Source organism: Podarcis erhardii (genome assembly GCF_964252035.2).
Source record: "Podarcis erhardii genome assembly, chromosome: 2".
Lineage (NCBI taxonomy): Eukaryota > Metazoa > Chordata > Lepidosauria > Squamata > Lacertidae > Podarcis > Podarcis erhardii.
This window is the reverse complement of record NC_138498.1, coordinates 24,139,181-24,162,222: the sequence shown is the minus strand read 5'-3', so window position 1 is coordinate 24,162,222 and position 23,042 is coordinate 24,139,181. Positions and strand designations below refer to the sequence as shown.

Below are 23,042 nucleotides of genomic sequence, written 5' to 3'. Positions count from 1 at the left end.
AAAAAAAATATCAAAGCAATCATGTAACATCTCTCACTGTTTCCCTGGAAGGGCAAAAACAGTCAGACACTCACTGCATGTTGTGTTAAGTTTCTTATCTCAGGCTATTGCTGCAAACTTAAGCACACTTGCTAAGGAGAGAGTCTCTTTAACCTGACAGTAGTTATGTTGGCCCATAAGAAAAAAACCCTGAGCTCTGTAGTTGGCCAATACCTTTTTTTAAGGCCAGCTGAAATAAGAAAAAGATGCAAAATCAGTCTCTCCTTTTAATACACTGAATGCAGGTACAAACTACTTAACCAGGAAGAAGGCGAGTATTACAATGTTCCGATACCAGAAGCAGATGACGATGGGAATGTAGAACTGAGACAGAAGTTTGAGGTGAGAATATTAGCATACATTGTATGGCAAATCCCATGTTGAACCTGATTCTGTGCTTCTGCTGCTGCAGTGCTTACTATAACAGACAGGAGCGACTTCCTGTCTCTTGCTTACTGTACAATTCTTTCTCTTGCCAGTTTACGGATCGTCAATAATCACTAACTCTGAACTTGGTTTGCATAATTTTTGGCCAGTGTTAATGGTACGAATCTACTTTCACAATGGAATTTGGGACTGTAATTCGTTGCTATCGAACCAACATAGCAAGCGGACTGTGAGTTTCTGTGACTTTGAGGGCTCCATCCTTTCCTCACATGAAAGTTTTCCAGTAGACTGCGTTACCATTAAGTAAATGAAAATGAAGGAGGACCCAGTTACTATCTTCTTGCCACTTTCCACAGGCAAGTTGTTGATTGTCCCATTGACAGCTGGGGTCTCCCTTTGCCTCTGCTCCAATGTAGCTCTATCTGTATGATTAAGTTTCATCATTTGACCAGTAGCCTCATCTACTTCGTTTAGATTTTACGTGTGCTGACTCCAAGGGTCACACAGTGTTTCTTTGTCTGTTTCTGCTTGAAAGAGAGAAACTGAGAGAAGTATTTGACAGAGTGAGAGAGAGGAAGAAAGGCGAATTTTGAGGAGGAGGGTGGAGTAAGAAAATGGAATCAGGAGGCCTGAGAAAAGTGGTTTGGGGAGATTAGGGACTAGAAGTGAATGGTGAAAATGGCTGGGGAAGGTAACTGGGGACAGAAGGAAGTTAGGTACAGAGAAGGGATGAAAGTGGTTGAATTTAGGAAATGCTTCTAGTGAATATTAACATCATCTTGATGCTGACAACACCATGAAGCTGACAGTATTGTGAAAATCATTCATTCCACTGTAGGGAGTTGCTTCCATAGAAAATCAAGAGCTTCCAGACTTGGCTCTAATACATTTCTAGCACATCTTTCCTTTTACAATTATTCTCACACCATAATTGGCCTCTAATCTTCTTTTCCTGCTTCATCAAATGTTTGGGGGTCTTTTGGACAGTTTAGTAACATGATGTAAAATAAAATATCTCATTTGATCATCTTAATCTGATAGGTTTTCGGGTACAGGGTATATAAAGTAATGCAACTAATTACGCAGATGTTGTAGAATCCTTAATTATTTTGCTTTTGCTTTGGTGTGAATATGGCACATGCTGAAAATATTTTAGGTTGTATCCAATGGTGTGTTCATATAGATCATATTGATCATATCTCTGGAACAAATTTTGATTGTCCGTGGTAGTTAGGAGTGTAGGGGAATTCTGTTGTACTAGCAGAATGACATCATTGGAGACAACGCTTTATTTTCATGTTACATTCTGAACTGCCTCTGGCAGGCACAAAAAGTGAACTGCGCTTCAGTAATGTTAACAATATACAATTCCAGCAGTGGAAGCGTCAGTATACTTTTGAAGTTCTGGACACTTTAAAAAATGCCAATAGTACCAATGTAATAGGGACGCAGGTGGCACTGTGGTCTAAACCACTGAGCCTTGGGCTTGCTGATCAGAAGGTTAGCGGTTCAAATCCCCATGACGGGGTGAGCTCCCGTTGCTCCGTCCCTGCTCCTGCCAACCTAGCAGTTTGAAAGCACGTCAAAGTGCAAGTAGATAAATAGGTACCGCTCTGGCAGGAAGGTAAATGGCGTTTGCCAGAAGCAGCTTAGTCATGCTGGCCACATGACCCGGAAGCTGTACGCTGGCTCCATCGGCCAGTAAAGCGAGATGAGCGCCGCAACCCCAGAGTCGTCCGCGACTGGACCTAAAGGTCAGGGGTCCCTTTACCTTTACCAATGTAATATTAAGGCATATTTTTTACATTTTCTGCAGATGCAATACTTTGCAACTGTATATAAAGCCGTTGTATCTATTGAAATAATAGATGTGTTTTTGGACATTGGCATATTGTTCCTTGTTTATGATCTGTAGACCAAATGAGCTGAATATTGCAACTCTTCCTACAGTTAATGGAGTGCACAGTGGAAAATTTAAGTAGCTTAAACCATGGGTAGGCAAACTAAGGCCCAGGGGCCGGATCCGGCCAAATCGCCTTCTAAATCTGGTCCGGGAATCAGCGTGTTTTTACATGAGTAGAACGTGCCCTTTTATTTAAAATGCATCTCTGGATTATTTGTGGGGCCTGCCTGGTGTTTTTACATGAGTAGAATGTGTGCTTTTATTTAAAATGCATCTCTGGGTTATTTGTGGGACATAGGAATTCATTCTCCCCCCCAAATATATATATATATAGTCTGGCCCCCCACAAGGTCTGAAGAACAGTGGACCGCCCCCCTGCTGAAAAAGTTTGCTGACCCCTGTAAACCAAGTTCCTTTTTCTTCTTTTTTTTAGTTTTCAGACATCTCAGAGTACATATCATGCAAGTGGTATTAAACCGCAACGTCTCTCCACTTTTTTATTGGCTCACATTAGTCTTAGTCATATTTTTTTCAGTTAATTACACAGAGTAATAAAAACCACACTACTGCTAGTAGTCCTCCTGAAGTCACTATTCTGTTGTTTGTGTTCCCATTTTATGCCTGAGAGCCTTTCAGTGCTTCTGATCTGAGGAGCCATTTTCCTGGACATAATTTCCTGAATAAGCTCATGCCATTTTCCTGGACATAATTTCCTGAATAAGCTCATTCCTTATCGCTAGCAATCAGCACCGTCAGATCTGTTTCAGGCAGGGCTCCACAACAGCAACAGCAAGGGCACACCCTTTTGCCATGTCGCTAGATCTCACATGCACTAGCAAACTTTTTCAGCAGGGGGCCAGTCCACTGTCCCTCAGACCTTGGGGGGGGGGGCAGACTATATTTTGAAAAGAAGAAAAAAAAGAACAAATTCCTATGCCCCACAAATAATCCAGAGATGCATTTTAAATAAAAGGACAAATTCTACTCATGTAAAAACATGCAGATTCCTGGACCATCCGCAGGCCAGATTTAGAAGGCGATTGGGCAGGATCCGGCCCCCAGGCCTTAGTTTGCCTACCCATGCACTAGCCTGTATATGGAATCTTGCTCCCCACAACAACCCTCTTGTTTGCTGTGCGGTGTGTGGGTGCTGCCCTGTTCTCTGTGAGGCTTACAATAAATGAGAAAACAATTTGAATATAAAATAAGAGATTAAAATATAATGTAAAAAACCACATTGCACCCCCAGAGTTAAAACATGGGCCTCCAGGGGATATTGGGGTGGGTGGAAATCAGCCAGTAATATATATTTCTGCATACTGGCTGCAGGCTTCGAGGCCTGGCCTAAACGGCCTTTTCAAAATTACCTGGTGCAGGCACAAATGTTCCAGGTGAGATCAGAACCCAGCAGAGAAGTCACAGCTGATTAGAAGAGTAAGCTGCAGCTGGTATTGAACATGTTGAAATCATTATTCCTTTATGGCCCCTAGCCTATTTCCAATGCACACGCAATTTAGTTTATTTTGGCAGGTTCTGTGCATAACTATTAGCAGTTTAGGATCCATGAGAGATTTAAAAATAAGTCTGAAAGCCTCATTGCTCTCCTGCAGGACCAAGAAACAGCTCAGAAGAGCAGGTTACCTGGACCCTGAGACCATCCTCTGAGGCCCTTCTTCGTGTGCCTCCCCCACGAGAGGTCCGGAGGGTGGCAACACGAGAACAGGCCTTTCTGCAGTGGCTCCCCACCTGTGGAATGCTCTCCCCAGGGTGATTTGCCTGGTGCCTTCATTATATACCTTTAGGCGCCAGGCAGAAACGTTCCTCTCAAACCAGGCCTTTGGCTGATGACATCTGATACCCTTTTAATTATGTTGTGAGGGTGGGCTTAATTGACTCGCTAATCTTCTTATTTTTACTATGTATCTTGTGGCTTTTATATTGTAATTTTGTGTTGTGAACTGCCCAGAGTTCTATGAATGAAGGGCAGTGTTAAGTTGTGGGTGAACATATCAGACGGCACAGTGATTCTTCAAACAGCTCTTGTTTACTCACTGGCCAGAACAGAACTGAACTGAAGGGTTCAGCCAGCCTGCTTATATAGAGCTCCACTAGAACGCAACAGTAACCATTTTCTGTAACTATCCAATCACTGAACGTCACTTTCAACCCCTTATTTGCATATGTGGACCTGAGTGAAAACTATCTACAGTATCCCCCTGCTGGCCCAGGGTGAGAACTTCAGTACATAACAGGCAGTATACAAATTTAATGAATGAATGAATGAATGAATGAATTATAATAATGGTCAGGCAGCATGGATGGAAGTGGCCTCAGCTCAGTGATTCCAATACACTGAATGGGATACAGTTCGTCAACTTTTTTGCATTGATGCTTCCATTTCCCAAGAAACTGGCATCATGAAAGGGAACTTAAGTAGTGTTGAGTGATCACTTTTTTATTATTATTTACTTATCCCATAGCATTGATTATTGAGTGTTTGTTGGTACTGGGGAGGGGAAAGCTGGGCAGGTAAAAAAAAAAATGTAATGACTAGCTGGCTTCCTGATTCCACACTTAGTTGTTGTTGTTTTTTAAAATCAAATGTTATTTGCAGGTTTGCAAGAACGTTCTGGGCAGTATCTAACTGTCTCCCTCCACTTATTGAAGGCTCTTTACACCAGCCAAGGCTTTTGTGAAAGAAAAGTAGGAAGGGTGATCTTAGCAAACAACCCTCTTTATCCTGCAACCTTCCATGAGTGGTATTCAAACACGTTTTACTCAGAGTAGACCAAATGAATTTAACTAGCTTGGACTAGATCTACACTGACCTGTTTAACATTATTTCCCCAATTAGAACGCTATTAGATATGTCATTCTAAAATGTCAAAGGGCATACTTGTTAATTAAAACTTTTTTAAAAAACCTTTCTCTTTGACAAATATAAGTAATATCAGGCCACACCATTTTCCAAAACACTGTTTCCCCCCCTGCTGCTGGTCGCTGGTCGCTCTGCTCTGCCTCTGTGGTGTCACATTTTAATTCTTCCTCCCACCTTCTGTGTCCTTTGTTATCTGCCACTTGAGTACCACTGGAGGGGAATCAGGGTTTGAATGCAGTCAAAAAGGTAAAACACTGCATTAGGGACATATGAGCAGTGTTCTACCGATATAGCAGCATAAAATAATTTTTAAAATTAAGCAATAAAAGGGATAAGGTAATAACACATAATGAACATAAAAAGTAGGGTGTCCTGTTGTCCATCCACGTTATCAAACCATTCCTTAACCCTTCCTTAAGATTAAAAACCATGAATGTAGATACGCCCTTGGTCATGTTCTTTAATTCCAGTCGTTCTACTTGGGAGTAAAACCTCTTTGAATACCACCCCATGTCTCAACCCTCTGGAGCAGATTGGAGGGGGATGTCAGGGAGCTGAAGAGAGATGCTGGAATTCTGACTCAGGCGTTGAACTGCTATCAGAAGATTCTAAGTTGCTGATGGTCTGATGTCAAGGACCATGGCTTAGATAGCTTTTAACAGGGATTAGACAAGTTTGTAGAGGATAGATAAGTTGAATGTGCCATGTTCAGAAGCAAAGTACCCTTGAATATCTGATGTCCCTGAAGGAATCGGAACGCTGGATTAAATTGGACCTTTGGTCACATCCAGCAGGGCTCGTCTTCTGTTAAGTCCCTTCCACTGCATCTTTTTTGAATTTAGCTTTTAGGAGTGTGTGTGAGAATCTAAGTATGTATGTATAATACACACATGCATTCATACAGACTCTCTCTCCCACCCTGCTACAGATGCTAACTGAGATCTGCAGCATGTCACTTATTTTTTAATGTACACAAATTAATAGAAGATTAGCACCTTGCACAGCAAAAAAAATTCACACATTTGCATTAACTGAGTTTATCCTTACCTATTTTCAGATAATCCAATAAAGCTGTGACTTAATAATAGTCAGTTCTTGACAATATTATCCTCTTATTTTTCTTCTATGTAATTTCTTGACGGGTAAACACAAGAAAATAAACCCACCCACTTCGTATGGTGTTTTGCAGCTTAAGAGCTTTCACGGAAACTATGTTGCTGCAAAGAGTGGATTTCATAGAATCATAGAATTGTAGAGTTGGAAGGGACCCTGAGGACCATCTAGACCAACCCCCTGCAATGCAGGAATATTCAGCTGTCTCATACCTGCAGCCTTTGCATTCTTAGCACCATGCTCTAACTGACTGAGCTGTCCAGGCTGTTTCTGAGAATTAAGCATTTTTGGTAGTGTCTGTGAAATTCAGTGTTTGAAAAAGAAAAGGTTCTGACCTCCTTTTTACTCCTTTGCCTAGTCCTTAGTTGGCACAAAAGAGTCTTTGAGAAAGAGTATTCTTGCAGAGTACAGTGGTACCTCAGGTTAAGTACTTAATTCTTTCCGGATGTCCGTTCTTAACCTGAAACTGTTCTTAACTTGAAGCACCACTTTAGCTAATGGGGCCCCCTGCTGCTGCCGTGCGGCCGGAGCACGATTTCTGTTCTAAACCTAAAGCAAAGTTCGTAACCCGAGGTAAAATTTCTGGGTTAGCAGAGTCTGTAACCTGAAGCGTATGTAACCTGAAGCGTATGTCACCTGAAGCATATGTAACCCGAGGTACCACTGTATTGCTGCTTTTATTCTTAAAAAGTCTTCTTCTCCAACCACGACTGACAGCTTTTACACACACCAAATGCAACCAGCTTTCTACCATCCAACCAACCCATACCCAACACTAACATTGACCACTCTATATATGCAGGTACCATTTGGTGAAAGGTTGCATGAGTCATTGTAGGCCGCTGACTCATGCTGACTTAGTTCTTTTAGCATTAAAGAAACAGCGGCCAATTTTTAGCTGTGACAATTCTGAACGACTTTGTTTCTCTGACTTTATTGCAAACCTACAGTTTGCTACAAAAAAAAAAACCTGGACTCTCTGGCCTGTAAAAATTATAGGGTCTGTGTAAATTTGTATATATCCAAATATAGTCATAAGAAGAGGCAAAGAGCTATCTAGAACATGGAAAACAGTGCCACCAACTCTGAGTGCTGCAGATACCATTCATCCTTTTCTTGTGGGTTCTGTGAGTTTGTAATTACAGTTCCAAGCCTATATTCCCCTCCAGCTTTAAGAGCTTGAGACTGGCTTTTTTCCCTAATGAAAACTAGAGTTCTCCAGAAAATGACCTTAATTTCAGAACCTGCCCAGTGCAATCACAGCATACACACAACCCTGATTAAATGCTTTCTCAATTTATCGTTCAAATCATGTATCTGAACACAGTCACACTAGAATGCCTAACCACCACAGAAGATGCCAACTGGCTTGTGCAGTGAAAAGAATAATGAACCCAAATCACTGCTCAAATCTTAAGCAGAACTGATAGAAAAATCTTTTCCAGGCTTCAAGCTGTTGTCTTAGGGGTGCTCAGATGGCTAGACAAGAGGAGGCAAAATTGCATCCAGGGAATTTCTTTCTCTTATGATAGTAATGATCTGTCCTAGGCAGCAAGTGCCAGCAAAGAATTGTTTTTTCAAGTGCCTTCACCTTGATCACTTGTTTTCTATTTACCTTAAACATACCAAGCAAAGAATGCAGAAGATGCTTCTTAAATGCTCCATTAGAAAATATTTTACTTCAAATCCTGCTTGAGGGATGGTCCTGATTACTTCTAGGAAACAATTAATCCAACTCTACAATATATTTTTTGAGCCAAGGCAACCAGAACTGTACACCATATTCTGAGTCTCGTTGCACCATAGATTCCCAACTCTTTAAGTCATTTATGAACAAGTTAAAAAGCACAGGTCCCAAGACCAGTCCTTACCTCCCTCCATCAGACAAAAATGTTTGTTTATAACCATGCTTTGGCTGATTAAACATTCTATGGCCTTTTAAATGTTTTTTTGTGGGGAGGGGGGCTATTTGTTTGCGTTTGTTTGTTTGTATTTTGTGTTCTCATTTTGAATTTTTATGTTGTAAACCACCCTGTGATCTTCAGATGAAGGGCAATATACAAATTTAATAAATGGTAAGAAGAAGAAGAAGAACTGTCCATTTATTCTTACTCTGTGCTTCTTTAGAAAAATCTGTGTTAGAATCTTGTGCTAATGGACTAAACTGAAAATACAAGAAGTCAAATATCTCAACAATGATGGTCTCTTAGCTCATGGGCTGCAAAGAGGATGTTTCATTCATCATGGCATGATGATCTCCTTGAGAAGCAGGTGGTTTACCTCTTCCAGTGGTGCATCTCTTCAGAAATAATTGGCTTTTATTGCATAATACACAATTGTGTCATCTTGCTTGCACAATAACTTTCCACTTGTGCAAATGAGACTCCTTGTCCTCTCCCCCAGAGACCCCAGCATACCCTCAAAAATAATTTGAGAAGATTGGGGGACCCTCAAGAGCAGGCCTAGGAGAGGAAAGAGGGGAGTCCCATCGTGTCTACTGGCGCAACACTGGATCTTGCCCATTTAGTGAATAACCAGTGCTTAGTACAGTGTTCTCAGCCATGTGATGAACATCATAATGAGACGGATACACAATCATGAATGTGGAAAAACCGGGGCGTGAGTGTACACACAGTAATGTGAATCTAGCTGCATACATTATTATGGCCCTCCTGAGTCATGAAATGGATGGAGCAGCTCACAGTGGGCAAAATAACAAACAGTTTGCATTTGTTGCACTGAAGCAATGCATTAAAACCTCTAAATAAGAACTATGGTGATATGTTCATACAATTGGTGGTAGTGATATATAAGTAATTTTACTGCAGCCCGCAAGGAAAGCAAGGACCGTGGAGGAGCATTTGCATACATCACTCTCTCCCTGTCACCGAGGTTCTGCACTGAAGTTCTTTCAGAATCTGGTGCTACTCTTTCCCTTGCCAATGCTGCCCTAGGGTTATTCAGGAACCTTGGAACAGAACAAGATTGGCTTCAGGCTGAAGCATCAGAAAAGGTGGTGGTTTGTGGGGGGAAGGATTAACCGTTACTGTCTTGTTCATCACGGGTGATGTGCTTCTGTGTTGTCTAATTTTAAACTATCTTTACCACAGTTTCATGTTAAAGGCCAGCAGAATGTATCAGTACAAGTCTTGGCTATAAATAAGTAAGACTCCTCAGTTTTCACCTCGCAAGAGGTAGGTGACTCAGAGCTGCTATAAATAACTCTTTATGATGATTCCCTTGCCCTTTAGCAAGCAAGCAGTGTAGTACACGGCTGTGCCACATATAAGATGATGGATCACATAGTGTGTGCTAACTAGCAGGAATGAGTGTGTGAACAAGAAGCACAAATATTTTTCTTAAAAAAGGCATAAAGAGTCAGTGTATAACATGGCCTTTTATGAAATTGGCATGGCTGTTGCTGAGTCAGTTCTGGCATTGTCCTGCTCAGAACTTACAAAGTTCAAGTTTCAGAAGGGACCTCGCCCATCTACTCTCTGCCCTGCTGTGCTTTGTCATTCACAAACAATGGCTGTTTCCTAAATTAAGTAAAATATATATATACAGATTTCAGAAAAATGAAATGTTGCATGGCAGTGTGAGAGGGGCATTCAGGCAAAAGTACCAAAAGGCATGAATGAGTGGGAGATAATTTTTGAGGGGAGAACCCATCATGATTCAAACTGGAAGCACTCTATGTTAATAGGGATGAATATATATGTTTGCAGGGATGCGGGTGGCGCTGTGGGTAAAACCTCAGTGCCTAGGACTTGCCGATCGCATGGTCAGCGGTTCGAATCCCCGCAGCGGGGTGAGCTCCCGTTGTTCAGTCCCAGCTCCTGCCCACCTAGCAGTTCAAAAGCACCCTTAAGTGCAAGTAGATAAATAGGTACCGCTTTCTAGCGGGAAGGTAGAGGCGTTTACGTGCGCTGCGCTGGTGCTGGCTTGCCAGAACAGCTTGGTCACGCTGGCCACGTGACCTGGAAGTGTCTCCGGACAGCGCTGGCTCCCGGCCTCTTAAGCGAGATGAGCACGCAACCCTAGAGTCGCACACGACTGGCCCATACGGGCAGGGGTACCTTTACCTTTACCTTTATATATGTTTGCAGGTGGAGATTTACACAGTTCTACCTCACTGCATGAGAAACATGGTGCTCCCTCTTAAGGCTTCTCTGATTGCCACACCTCCATAGAATTACAGCACTACTATAATTGCACTATATCATTATTTTATTCATATTTTCTTCCTCCCCCAGAGATCAGCAAGTTATCCTTGCATGCAAGCCTCATTAAACTTATTGCTGTTCTCAAATGGATACCTTTAACAGGCAAATGGTAGGCTGGGAACGCTGTCTTGGTCAGTGATTCCATCTGTCAAACGGTGCTGTGTATTGAGGTAAATGACAATTTATGCAGATAGGGGTATGTTTTGCTTCCTTCATTAATGATGTACTTTCCCCTTTTTGCTTAAGGGCAATGCCATGCATTGTGTCTGCTGTTGGAGGTGAAGTTACTGATTTTTACTGGGCTCTCAGCTATCCCTTCAAAAATAAGTTGTGTTTCCTACATTGCTGCTGCCATAAATCTGTTGCAACTCATTATTATTGTTTTGGTTCACTCTCCCATTTTTAACAAGACAGGCTCCCTCCATCCTTTTCTGTCGTTTTCAGTACTCCAAGTACATATTGCCTTCTTCAAGGTAGTTTTCTCCTTTTGAATTGTTTCATTTGCATCCACAACATTTCTTTCCAGGGTTATTTTTCGCTTTCCAAAATTCAGATCCCAGTTCATATGTGCCACCTCTTTAGGATGCATTGAATCTTCTAATATTAGTTATCGCTGCTCATCCACTTAAATCAGGCATAGGCAAACTCCAGCCCTCCAGGTGTTTGGGACTACAATTCCCACCATCCCTGACCACTGGTCTTGTTAGCTACTGATGATGGGAATTGTAGTCCCAAACATCTGGAGAACCAGAGTTTGCCTGTGCCTGACTTAAAAGCTTTAGAAAGTTGCTTGTTCACTATGCATTTCAACGCCTCTTAAGATATCATAACCAAATTTTGCACAGTGGTCCCTGAGATCAAGTTGCAGGTTTTTGTCTGCTTAGATACAGTTGGATACCATTTTGAATCAAGATGGCAGACCAAAGCATTCAAACCTGCACTGATTTTAACCACTGATTTCGAAACTGCCCTTATTTTTGTTTTTTGTTTTTGTTTCATAGAATTCCTGAGCAACACTAGGTAATGAAGCTGCTAGTTTAATAAAAGGTACCCCTGCCCGTACGGGCCAGTCGTGTCCGACTCTAGAGTTGTGCGCCCATCTCACTCTAGAGGCCGGGGGCCAGCGCTGTCCGGAGACACTTCCAGGTCACGTGGCCAGCGTGACGAAGCGCTCTGGCCAGCCAGCACCAGCGCAGCACACGTAAACGCTGCTACCTTCCCGCTAGAAAGTGGTACCTATTTATCTAATTGCACTTAAGGGTGCTTTCGAACTGCTAGGTGGGCAAGAGCTGGGACCGAAGATGGGAGCTCACCCCGCCGCGGGGATTCGAACTGCCGACCATGCAATCGGCAAGCCCTAGGCACTGAGGTTTTACCCACAGCACCACCCACTAGTTTAATATGGGTAGGCAAAAAATATAACCTATTAGAAGAATAACGTTTCATAAAATAGAAATTATTCACAAAGTTCACTTACAAAAGCTAGCTAGATGCATCTAGTAAAATCTTATCTTTTAATTTGTTTCAATTTCTGAAACTGAAGGAGTACATCTTTGACTAAATGATACTGGTTTAATTCATCCCCCCCCCCCCCGGCCCCAGAAGTACTTGCAGTGCATTCTCTAGAACTAGCTATAGAGCCAGTTTGCTTGCTTGCTTGCTTGCTAGCTAGCTAGCTAGCCAAATGAATGAATGAATGAATGAATGAATGCTTAGTTAAGTTCTCACACATCTTTCCAAACATTCCATTTCATCTGTTCACATGTGCTCTTGCCAGTAGGAGCTGGGGGGGGGAGCGTGGGGGGAGGGAGAGAGATCCTATTGCATGAGTAGAACTTCACTCACACAACATTGGATTCAATTTTACTTTTTAAACGGTCTGTGTGTGCAAGCGATAGCTTAGGGCCCCACTCTCTTGGGGGCCCCCAAAAAATTTAAAGGGGAAAAAACTGGATGTGCATTTCCAAAATATAAGATAAAAAACAAATAAAATGGCTTTAGATACCTACTGGGTCCATAAATTACCATATAGCATATATTCAACACAAAAACAGTGACATTTGTTGTTGACAAAGGACAGCTGGACATATAAAGGGCCCCATTACCTTCAGTAGCTTAGGGCCTCATCAAACCTAAATCCGGCCCTGTGTGTGTGTGTCTGTGTATTAAAAAGCAGGTCTTTGCTATAGAAAAGTATCTTCAGAAGAGGACTTCGTTTTTTATATATAATAGGGTCATTTCCCCCCCTTCAGTTACAATGTTAAAACCCCAAAGCCTATCTATAAATATATGATGAAGCATCATACATAAGTGACTTGAAATAGCTAACAAGCTGACCGTTACAACATATTTATTTATCCCCCCCCCCCCCGCATTTATAGATATTTCTCATCTATGTTGCACTTGATGTGGAATATAATTTATTCATTTATTTTATTTTACTTAAAATGGTCTGAGGGTCACAGGGAGAAGAAGTTTGCAAAATTCACCTTCCTTCAGTTTATGCTGATGTCAGCGGAGGGAAATCAATGGGCACAACCTGAAGCAACTTAGCCTCAGAATAAAATGAATATCCAGGCTAAATAAGTCTAAATATAAACACTAAAAGAACAGGGGAAATAAAAAGGGCTTAATCTGGTGCTAGAAGATAGGAAGTCATTTCCCGTGAGATTACAGCTATTGTGTGTGTGCATGCTTTAAAATATACTGAAAAAATCTGTTCCATGCAGAACTGCATTTCTGAAAGAAGGTTGCCTATGCTTTAAAACTGTAGTCCTACAAACAGGCAGCTAAATTTAAAATATGTTAGCTGCTTCCCTTAGATCCTGAATATTAGCTTGTAATTTCATACTCATTTTGTTCTTTGCATAATATAACAAAGAATTTCTGTGTCTAAACCATGCCAAACATTCTGTATTGTTCAAATGAACAGTATTCTTCATCGGAAGGATTTTGTGTTGCTTTTAAAAGTGATAGCTGTGGTAGAAAGCTTTAAAAACAGCAACAAAAAGTCCCTGGCATTCGTCTTCCCATGACATTTTCTACCATTACATTTTTGCTTTCAGTAACCTCCACTTTTAAAAGAGTAAATAAAGACTAAAGACTAGAAGCTTCAATTGGTTACAAGTTTATGAAAAAGGTTGAAATACATCAGAGGGATTTCGGATAATTAACTTGAGGAAATTAAAACCCTTTACTCCGCATTCAAGGCTTCTGCCTTCACAGTTTAATTAAAAATCCTAAGGTCTTTTGATGCAATCCTGCTGACCAGCATTCCTGCTTATCAGAATAAATTGATGAAACACAAAGATTATATATATGAATCTTGCTTAGATCAATCTCAAAATAATGCAGATCTGAGTAAAAAATAAATACAGAAAAACAGTGCAGCTTTGAACCTATATCACTTGTGGGACTCAGGCTTTGGCCCTGAGTCTTGAAATAGTTCAGACAAGAGATGGAAATAGAACTTATCAAAAGCCCTGTTAGTCAAGGAAGGTAGACTAGACTGTGAGATTTTGACCAGCTTCAGCCCATCTGAAGCTGATACAGGCTCATCTTATCTTGAGCCCAAGCAGAGCGTCGTCACACAGCAGAAGGATAAGCAGTATGTGCTACATTCTTAATTTTTATTTACACTCTATGCTGAGAGAATACAAACATGCATCTTGCCTCTGTGAGAGCAGAGAAGCAACTCCTCTCGGAAACAAAGAACACCGAGAGAACAGTGAAAAACAGGAAACCAGTGAACATCACATCCAGTCTCCCATTCCCGTGGGAATCCAACAGTAACTCTGACTGTGGAATGCAAAACAATGTATTGTGACTGCAGTTGCTGCTCAGTGAGGGAAATAGAAACCAACATAGACACCCTACCTTTTGGGGGTGGATAATGATGATGATGACGACAACAACAACAACTTTCTTATTATTTATATGCCGCTCCATCTGACTGGTTTGCCCCAGGTACTATGGGCAGCTTCCAGCAAAATATTAAAACTTTAAACATTAAAAACTTCCCTGTACAGGGCTGCCTTCAGATGTCTTCTAAACATCATATAGTTGTTTATCTGTTTGACGTATGATGTGAGGGTGTTCACAGAGTGGGCATCACTACCGAGAAGGCCCTCTGCCTGGTTCCCTGTAACCTCACTTGTCACAGTGAGGGAACCGCCAGAAAGCCCTCAGAGCTGGACCTCAGTGTCTGGGCTGTGAATGATGGGAGTGGAGATGCTCCTCATGGGAGCTAGAAAGAAATAGTTCACAATAGTTTTGATAAGACTTTTGTTCTGTCTGTTCATGTTTAATCTCCCTTGAGGTTTTTTTTATTTTATAAGTGGTGTTTTCATGGGCAATGTACATTGGTTGAATTTTTTTCTCTTTAGCTGTAACTTTGGCAGAAGAACCACTGCAGGTTTGGGAAAATCTAAGTGTTAGGGGGAGAATAGGAATGTTATACTTACCAAGAAGGCAAACCAGAGAGTAGGAATAAGTGAAGATTCTGTGCAAAAGAGAGGTGTAAACAGTGGGGTCCCACAAAGAACTGTATTGATATCAATGCATTTTAACTAGTTCATAAATGATTTGGAGTTAGGGTTTTGAACAGTGGGGTGGCCAGGTTTGCAGGTGGCACTAAATCTTTTAGTTTGGTGAAAACATAGACCTAGTCCACATGTTAAGCTAAGCTAAATCATGGCTTGGGAAAAGAGGGCGGTGCCCAGTTAGCAGTGAGGTGGCTGCCCAAGGGAGGGTGGGAGGCAGGAGGGGAGGGGGTGTCAACTTGCAGAAAATATTGGCGGGGCAGCATCCCTACATATTTTATTGAGGGAGGGCCAAAGGAACCAGGGCCCCATAGAGTTGGCACCTTTGCCCACAAGGGAGACCAGTTATCTTATACAATTGCTGGGCAATCAATAGGCGACTTTTCCATGGCAATCTCCCTGGATGAGGGGTCAAAAGACGTTTGAACTATCCTATCCACACTGGTTTTATGAGATACATGGTAGGCCATGCTCCTTTCAAAAGAAGTTGCAGCCTTTCACAGATTGCTGGTTCTTTATTTGTTCTCCCCCACCTCCAATCAACCTTCAGTCATCCATGAATGTGGGTGACCCATTACATTGTAAGTAGCAAGGTAAGTAGACGCGGGTGGTGCTGTGGTCTAAAAGACTGAGCCTCTTGGGCTTGACGACCGGAAGGTTGGAGGTTTGAATCCATGCTACAGGGGGTGCGCCTGTTGCTCTGTCCCAGCTTCTGCCGACCTAGCAGTTCGAAAGCGCACCAGTGCAAGTAGATAAATAGGTACCACTGTGGCAGGAAGGTAAACAATGTTTCCATGCACTCTGGCACTCATCACAGTGTCCTTTGCGCCAGTAGCAGTTTAGTCATGCTGTCTGCATGACCCGGAAAGCTCTCTTGGCCTGAAAAGTGAGATGAGTGCCACACCTCATAGTTGCCTTTGACTGGACTTAACCGTCCAGGGGTCCTTTACCTTTATCTTTTTTTTACCTAAGTAGTCAGTGAATTGCTTCTGAAGACTGACTTTTGCAAATACTGTTGCAGGAAGTAATATGAAACAACTTTGTCTACAGGTTTCCTTGGCATGATGGATTCTACAGCTATGATCCTTCAGATATACAATATACAAAAGTGTGTTTGTTTGTGTGTCCACACGTCTGTAATTTTAAACTGAGTATGATAAGTTTCCTTTAAATTTGCAAACCACAGGAGGGCAGTAGTGCATTACTATAACAAAGCAAATGCGCAGCAAGTCCTTTTAAACATCTCTTAAGAATTAAATCAGGTTGTTGGGATCCTAATGTAAGAAATTAGAACTGCATACATTTATTTATGTGTTTGTTTGTTTATTTCTGCAGACCACATAATTGTGATTTCATGCCATTATTTTTATATGTAGCATATAATGCTGCAGGTAGTCTCTGTTCTGCTTTAAGCTATCATTTGTCTTCTTACTCTGTGGTAGAAGCAGCAATATAGTGAGTGAAGCATTCTGAGAGACTCATTAATCTGATTCGGGAACATTTCTCTTCCTAATGCTTAAAGGCACAGTATGCAATCCAGGCAAAAGGAATTGATTTTCTTAAAGTTCCACTTTTAATGTCAATGGGGAAATGTTTAACACATATTCTATATCTCCCTCCATATACATTATAATAATAATTATAATAATAATAATTTATTGTTTGTAGCCCGCCCATCTGGCTGGGTTTCCCCAGCCACTCTGGGCGGCTTCCAACAAAGATGAAAAATACACTAAAATGTCACATATTAAAAACTTCCCTGAACAGGGCTGCCTTCAGATGTCTTCTGAATGTCAGGTAGTTGTTTATCGCTTTGACATCTGATGGGAGGGCGTTCCACAGGGCAGGCACCACTACCGAGAAGGCCCTCAGCCTGGTTCCCTGTAGCTTTGCTTCTCGCAGTGAGGGAACCGCCAGAAGTCCCTCAGCACTGGACCTCAGCGTCCAGGCAGAACGATGGGGGAGGAGACGCTCCTTCAGATATACTGGACCGAGGCCGTTTAGGGCTTTAAAGGTCAGCACCAACACTTTGAATTGTGCTCGGAAACGTACTGGGAGCCAATGTAGGTCTTTCAATACCGGTGCTATATGGTCTCGGCGGCTGCTCCCAGTCACCAGTCTAGCTGCCGCGTTCTGGATTAGTTGTAGTTTCCGGGTCACCTTCAAAGGTAGCCCCACGTAGAGTGCATTGCAGTAGTCCAAGTGGGAGATAACCAGAGCATGCACCACTCTGGCGAGACAGTCTGCAGGCAGATAGGGTCTCAGTCTGCGTACCAGATGGAGCTGGTAAACAGCTGCCCTAGACACAGAATTGACCTGTGCCTCCATGGACAGCTGTGAGTCCAAAATGACTCCCAGGTTGCGAACCTGGTCCTTCAGGGGCACAGTTACCCCATTCAGGACCAGGGAGTCCTCCACACCTGCCCGCCTCCTGTCCCCCAAAAACAGTACTTCTGTCTTGTCAGGATTCAACCTCAATCTGTTAGCCGCCGTCCATCCTCCAACCGCCTCCAGACACTCACACAGGACCTTCACCACCTTCACTGGTTCTGATTTAAAAGAGAGGTAGAGCTGGGTATCATCCGCATACTGATGGACACCCAGCCCAAACCTCCTGATGATCTCTCCCAGTGGCTGCATGTAAATGTTGAAAAGCATGGGGGAGAGGACAGAACCCTGAGGCACCCCACAAGTGAGAGCCCAGGGGTCTGAACATTCATCCCCCACCACCACTTTCTGAACACGGCCCAGGAGGAAGGAGCAGAACCACTGTATGACAGAGCCCCCAGCTCCCAGCCCCTCAAGACGGTCCAGAAGGATGTTATGGTCAATGGTATCAAACGCCGCTGAGAGATCCAGCAGAACTAGGAAACAGCTCTCACCTTTGTCCCTAGCCTGCCGGAGATCATCAACCAGTGCGACCAAGGCAGTTTCAGTCCCATGATGAGGCATGAATCCTGACTGGAAGGGATCCAAATGGTCCTCTTCTTCCATGCGTGCCTGGAGTTGTTCAGCAACCACTCGCTCAATCACCTTGCCCAAGAATGGAAGATTTGAGACTGGGCAATAATTGGCCATCGTGGCCGCATCTAAAGATGGTTTTTTAAGAAGCGGTTTAATAACTGCCTCTTTCAGCGGGTCTGGGAAGGCTCCCTCACGGAGGGAAGCATTCACCACCCCACGAAGCCCATTGCCCAGTCCTTTCCGGCTAGTTTTTATAAGCCAGGATGGGCAAGGATCCAGGAGACAGGTGGTTGGCTTCACTCGTCCAAGCAGCCTGTCCACATCCTCGGAGGTAACAGATTGGAATTGATTCCACACAACTTGACTAGACAGGACTCTAGCACTCTCCCGCCCTGGCCCTGCTCCCACGGTGGAGTCTACTTCTTCCCAAATCTGAGCGATTTTATCTGCAAAAAACTTTGCGAAATCATTTCAGGAGATCATGTGGCCCGTACTGGGCCCCGATGTCGCAGGTGGTTCCGCTAAATTGTGAACCACCTGAAAAAGTCTCCTGCTGCTGTTTTCTGCAGATGCAATAGAGGTGGTGAAGAAAGTCTTCTTTGCTGTCGCTATCGCCACTTGGTAGGCTCGACGTTGAGCTCTAACCTGTGTCCGGTCAGACTCGGAGTGAGTTATCCGCCACCGGCGCTCTAGCCGTCTCAACGATTGTTTCATTGCCCTCAGATCCATGGAAAACCACGGGGCTGCCCGGGCTCCATGCAATCGGAGAGGGCGCTTCGGAGCCAAACAGTCAATAGCCCTGGTTAACTCCACATTCCAGTGGGCCACCAAGGAATCGGCTGAAAGGCCATCAACATGGGATAAAGCATCCCCTACCACTCTCTGGAAACCATTTGGATACATTAAGTATGTCACATAAGTCTAGAATCATTGTACTGTAGAGTTGGAAGGGACCCCGAGGGTCATCTAGTCCAACCCCCTGCAATGCAGGGATCAACTGCAGGATGACGTTGAAGTGATTGTTCGCCAAAAAGAAACTACAGAAAACATAGGTTCATATTCCAGTGTATTAGATGAAAACACACACATAAACCATTTTTCATGTTTTCTGTGTACTGAAGAGAAGGCAGGCAAGAGAGCTCCTTCGAGATTGTCTTAAACATGTTGCTATGACAACAGGCATACTGTGCCTTCTCAAATGGACCAGATAGTAGTCCTGCTACTATTTGCAGTTAGTTGTAGTGTGACTCATAGGTTTAATTAAAACGTAGCGCAAAAGCAAAGTGCTTTCCCATTCTTGTCCATGGGTTCCTTCTTCCACTTCCTGGGTTTATTATTATTATTTGTTTGCTTTCTGTTTTTTGCTAAGCATTGTTTGCTGAGGTAAAATTTGCTGAGGCAAATTTGTGGTTCGAGCCAACCTCTAAACCATGGTTTGCAAACCCACATCAAACTGCAGGTTCAAATCATGGTTTGGAGACAAGACGCAATACCAGACTATAGTTACTTTAAACTGAACCCAGAAGATTTTGTATAGAAATAAACGAGGGTGTGTGAGAGACGTTTTGGAACAATGGATAACGTGTGATTGGCACTGAAGTTAATAGTTCAATTTTGAACTATTTGCAACTGTTAACAGTCATGGCTCTTCCTCCCCAAAAAATCCTTGGTTCTGCAGTGTGTCTCCAAGCTATTATTCCCAACCCCTTTAACAAACTACAGTTCCCAGGATTCTTTGGGTGAAGCCATAACTTTGAAAAGTGCTTTAAATGTATGGTATGGATGCAACCATGGTTACTTCTCTGCTTGAGTATAACAGATTGGCTTTTGAATTCAGGAAAGCACCCTTCTCAGCCTCCCTCTAGTCTGTAATGAATCTGCAGACACAATTCTTGAAATTGTGAAATCCACAAATTAGGGAAAAATAAATCAGTTTCTGAAGATATACTTCTGAAGATACCCATTCCTGTTCTTTTCACGAAGGCAAGCTAACATGTTTTGTGGCAGTGCTATTGGTACATGCCCTTCTAAGGATTAAATTGCTGGCAGAGAAAGCATGAGGACTGGGCTATGATCACTTTTCTCCTCCTGTTGAGTTGGGAGGGTATGTTCTTGCTAGTTCTCTGTGAAGGAATGCTCTCCATAAAGTACTTGCAGGTAAAACCCAAAGAGAGTTGATAGTGGAGTAGATAGTGGAGTAGATAGTGAATGGAACCCCCTATAATTGTACCAGGCGGGACTGGGGTTTGTTTGTTTGTTGCTTATAGAATTATAGTGGTTTCGTTCAATGCCCCAAAGTAATAACTTGCCTGTGGTTACAGGGTAAAAGAAAGGTCCAAGATAAGGTGCGTCCAAACCAAAGAAAGTAAGACTACGTGCATGTCTTGGGATTTTTCTACCCTCTTCGTGGTGCAACTAATTTCCATTTGAAATCTGCATTTGAAGTTTGTCTGTGGGTTTTTCGTTTAGTTTTACTAAGAGATATTAACATGTGTAGTGTCAATATGCAAGATGAGTTTCTAATAATGACAAATCATCAAAAAAGAGATTCCGATAGTTATCTCCTGGGCAGCTTTATGTATAGTTTTAACCTGCTTTGGCTTGCACTTAAAGTAGGATAATATGTGCAATGAAAAGCTCCCCAGCCAATTTGCACAGGTCTTGCATGCCTGAAAGGAGACCAGAACGGTCTTTGCTCCTTCTGTGCTCTTGGCTTAAAATTTGAAAGCCCAGTTGTGTTATGCAGAGGAATGAGGAAATCAGCGATCCTAATAAGTGCTGCTGAACCAGGGGAGGACTATGAATGTACCCCACCATTAGCAGAAATGGTATCAGACTGTAAAGTGTATATTTTCCGGTGGTATTTTGCTTCTTCAGAAAGCACTGGTTTCTGAAACATTAACATGAAAATCCAAAGGGCAAAAGCAGTGTTCTGAGTTTTATACTGAACACAACTTTTTTCTCCTTGTTTAAATGTCTACCTATAGCACCTTCTCTGGCTAAGGCAGAGTAAGTCCATTGCATGGTATTCTGCCTGAAGTCTATTCAGCATGCATTGCATATTGCATGGTGAGATTTGGCTTGTGATACAGCGTGACAGAATAATGTGATTCAGAGGCTTAAAAGCTCTCTGAGTTCTTCACAACCAATACCACAAAAAGTTGGTGTTATATATAAAATAAATCTGAAAAAGGCCCTTCATTTTATCATTAAGATATACATTAAAATATTTTGACCTTTATAGATTTTTGTGCTGGGCTAAAAATCTGTTTCATATATTGATTTCTTATTAAAAAAGGAGGACGGCTATGAAAAATATTCAAGTGAAGGCTCTTATCCTAATAAATTATGTTGAACTCAATTAAAACCCCTTGGGATTATTCCCCATCTGATGGATGTACTGTGTCAGGTTTGATAGACTGATAGGATGCTTGCTTCCTTTCAACCCCAGTTCAAAGCTCAGGAGCCAGCCTTGGGATACACACTATAAATAATATTTTCTGCCTGGAGTAATATGAGGCATATGCTATAATGCAGTAATTATCATACTCTGTGTCCTAAAAATGGAGGCATGTAATTAATTTTAGGTATTGTGATATTTCATATTCTGCAATTTGGCTCCAATGTGTAAAAAAAATATAGCTAGCACTTGCTTCAGGCAAGAACCTAGTGTTTGGAGAATGATGATTGGTCGTCCCCAATAATTGGGAGTGGGTTGTCTAGATGGAAATTAAAGCTTCCTACTTCCTTTTGTAGATCTTCTAGCAATGTAAGACATGTCCCCCAATATTACCTGTTGTCTTGTCAGTTACCTTTACAAATTCCTCCAGATTTTGTATCCAGTCCTGGTTCCTCTGAACTCTGTAGCAAAAATAAGTGGGACAGGATCACACTCTTTATTATCGTTGTGTTCTTACCGATATCTTGGACCCATTTTGATCTGGTTTCAGGCCAGGGTTTAGCGCTGAAACAGACTTGATCACCCTGGTTGATTCCTTATATCAGGGGAATGATAACTGTTTATTCGTCTTGACCTCTGAATGGCTTTTGATACTATGATATTCTCCTGGAATGGCTCTGTTACACTCCTACCTGCAGGATCATTGCCAGAGCATAGCACTGGGACACAGCTGCTCAACCTTGTGATGATTATGCTGTGGGGGTTTGCAGGGTTCAGTATTGTCCCTTATGCCTTTTAACATCTGTACAAAGCCTCTGTAAGGGGTCATCCAGCGATTTGGATGATGGTATATGGATAACACCATAATTGCCATTATGGCATGGTGTGAGGATTCACTGACTTTTAGTGTATTGGTTGTGGCTTTAAACACAACCTTTTATTCAAGTAATAGGGGCTACTCTTTACTTACTGTTGTTGTTTTTATTATTATTTTAAGCCCCTGTATAAATCTATCTATCATCTTAATTTGACTTGGGCATAAAACACTCAAATCTGAGTTTACAGTTCTAAGAATTTTCTGTTCTGGTAAAAGTCTTGTCTCAGTTGATTTTCTGTATGCCACTTATGAGGAGTATACTACGTTTAACCAATTGATGTTGCCAGTGAAGTTATTACTGAAATGATACAGTGAAAATTTGTTGAAGCATTTCTGACTCTACACATCACCTTTGGCTGTAATTTTTTTGCGGAGGGTGGGGCGAGACGGGACTTTTTGAAGCAGGTAGAAAACCCCAGTATTCATGCTTCTTTATTAAAATGATTGGATGTTAATTTTAGGCACAAAAATGACAATGAAGATCTGGGGAAATTTCCTAGGGGTTTTGTAGAGGTTTCTCTAACCCTTTGGAGCAGGTTTGTGGGGTACAGGGGGCACAGACTGCGAGAAGAGACTGTTCCATTGTGCAGGTGCAAATTTTGGTGCTAACAAAATGAATTCATTGACTGTAGCCCAAGCTAGTTATATTTTAGGGAGAGATTTTCCTTAAGAGATAAGTCTTTGAATTCTCCTTGTCTTAACATTCTGTGGTTT

General features: G+C 42.2%; 1 protein-coding gene across 3 annotated transcripts in view; it reads left to right on the top strand.

Moving 5' to 3' along the window:
- The window catches only part of PRKCA (protein kinase C alpha), a 204,225-nt gene that overhangs the window by 153,913 nt on the left and 27,270 nt on the right, over nucleotides 1–23,042 (top strand). For 2 of the 3 annotated variants that reach the window (XM_081849658.1, XM_081849660.1), the window contains exons 8-9: nucleotides 285–381; nucleotides 20,373–20,396. In XM_081849658.1, the coding sequence (XP_081705784.1) occupies nucleotides 285–381; nucleotides 20,373–20,396 (121 nt within the window). The remainder of the gene's footprint in view (nucleotides 1–284; nucleotides 382–20,372; nucleotides 20,397–23,042) is intronic. The other variant, XM_081849659.1, reaches the window with a different exon arrangement.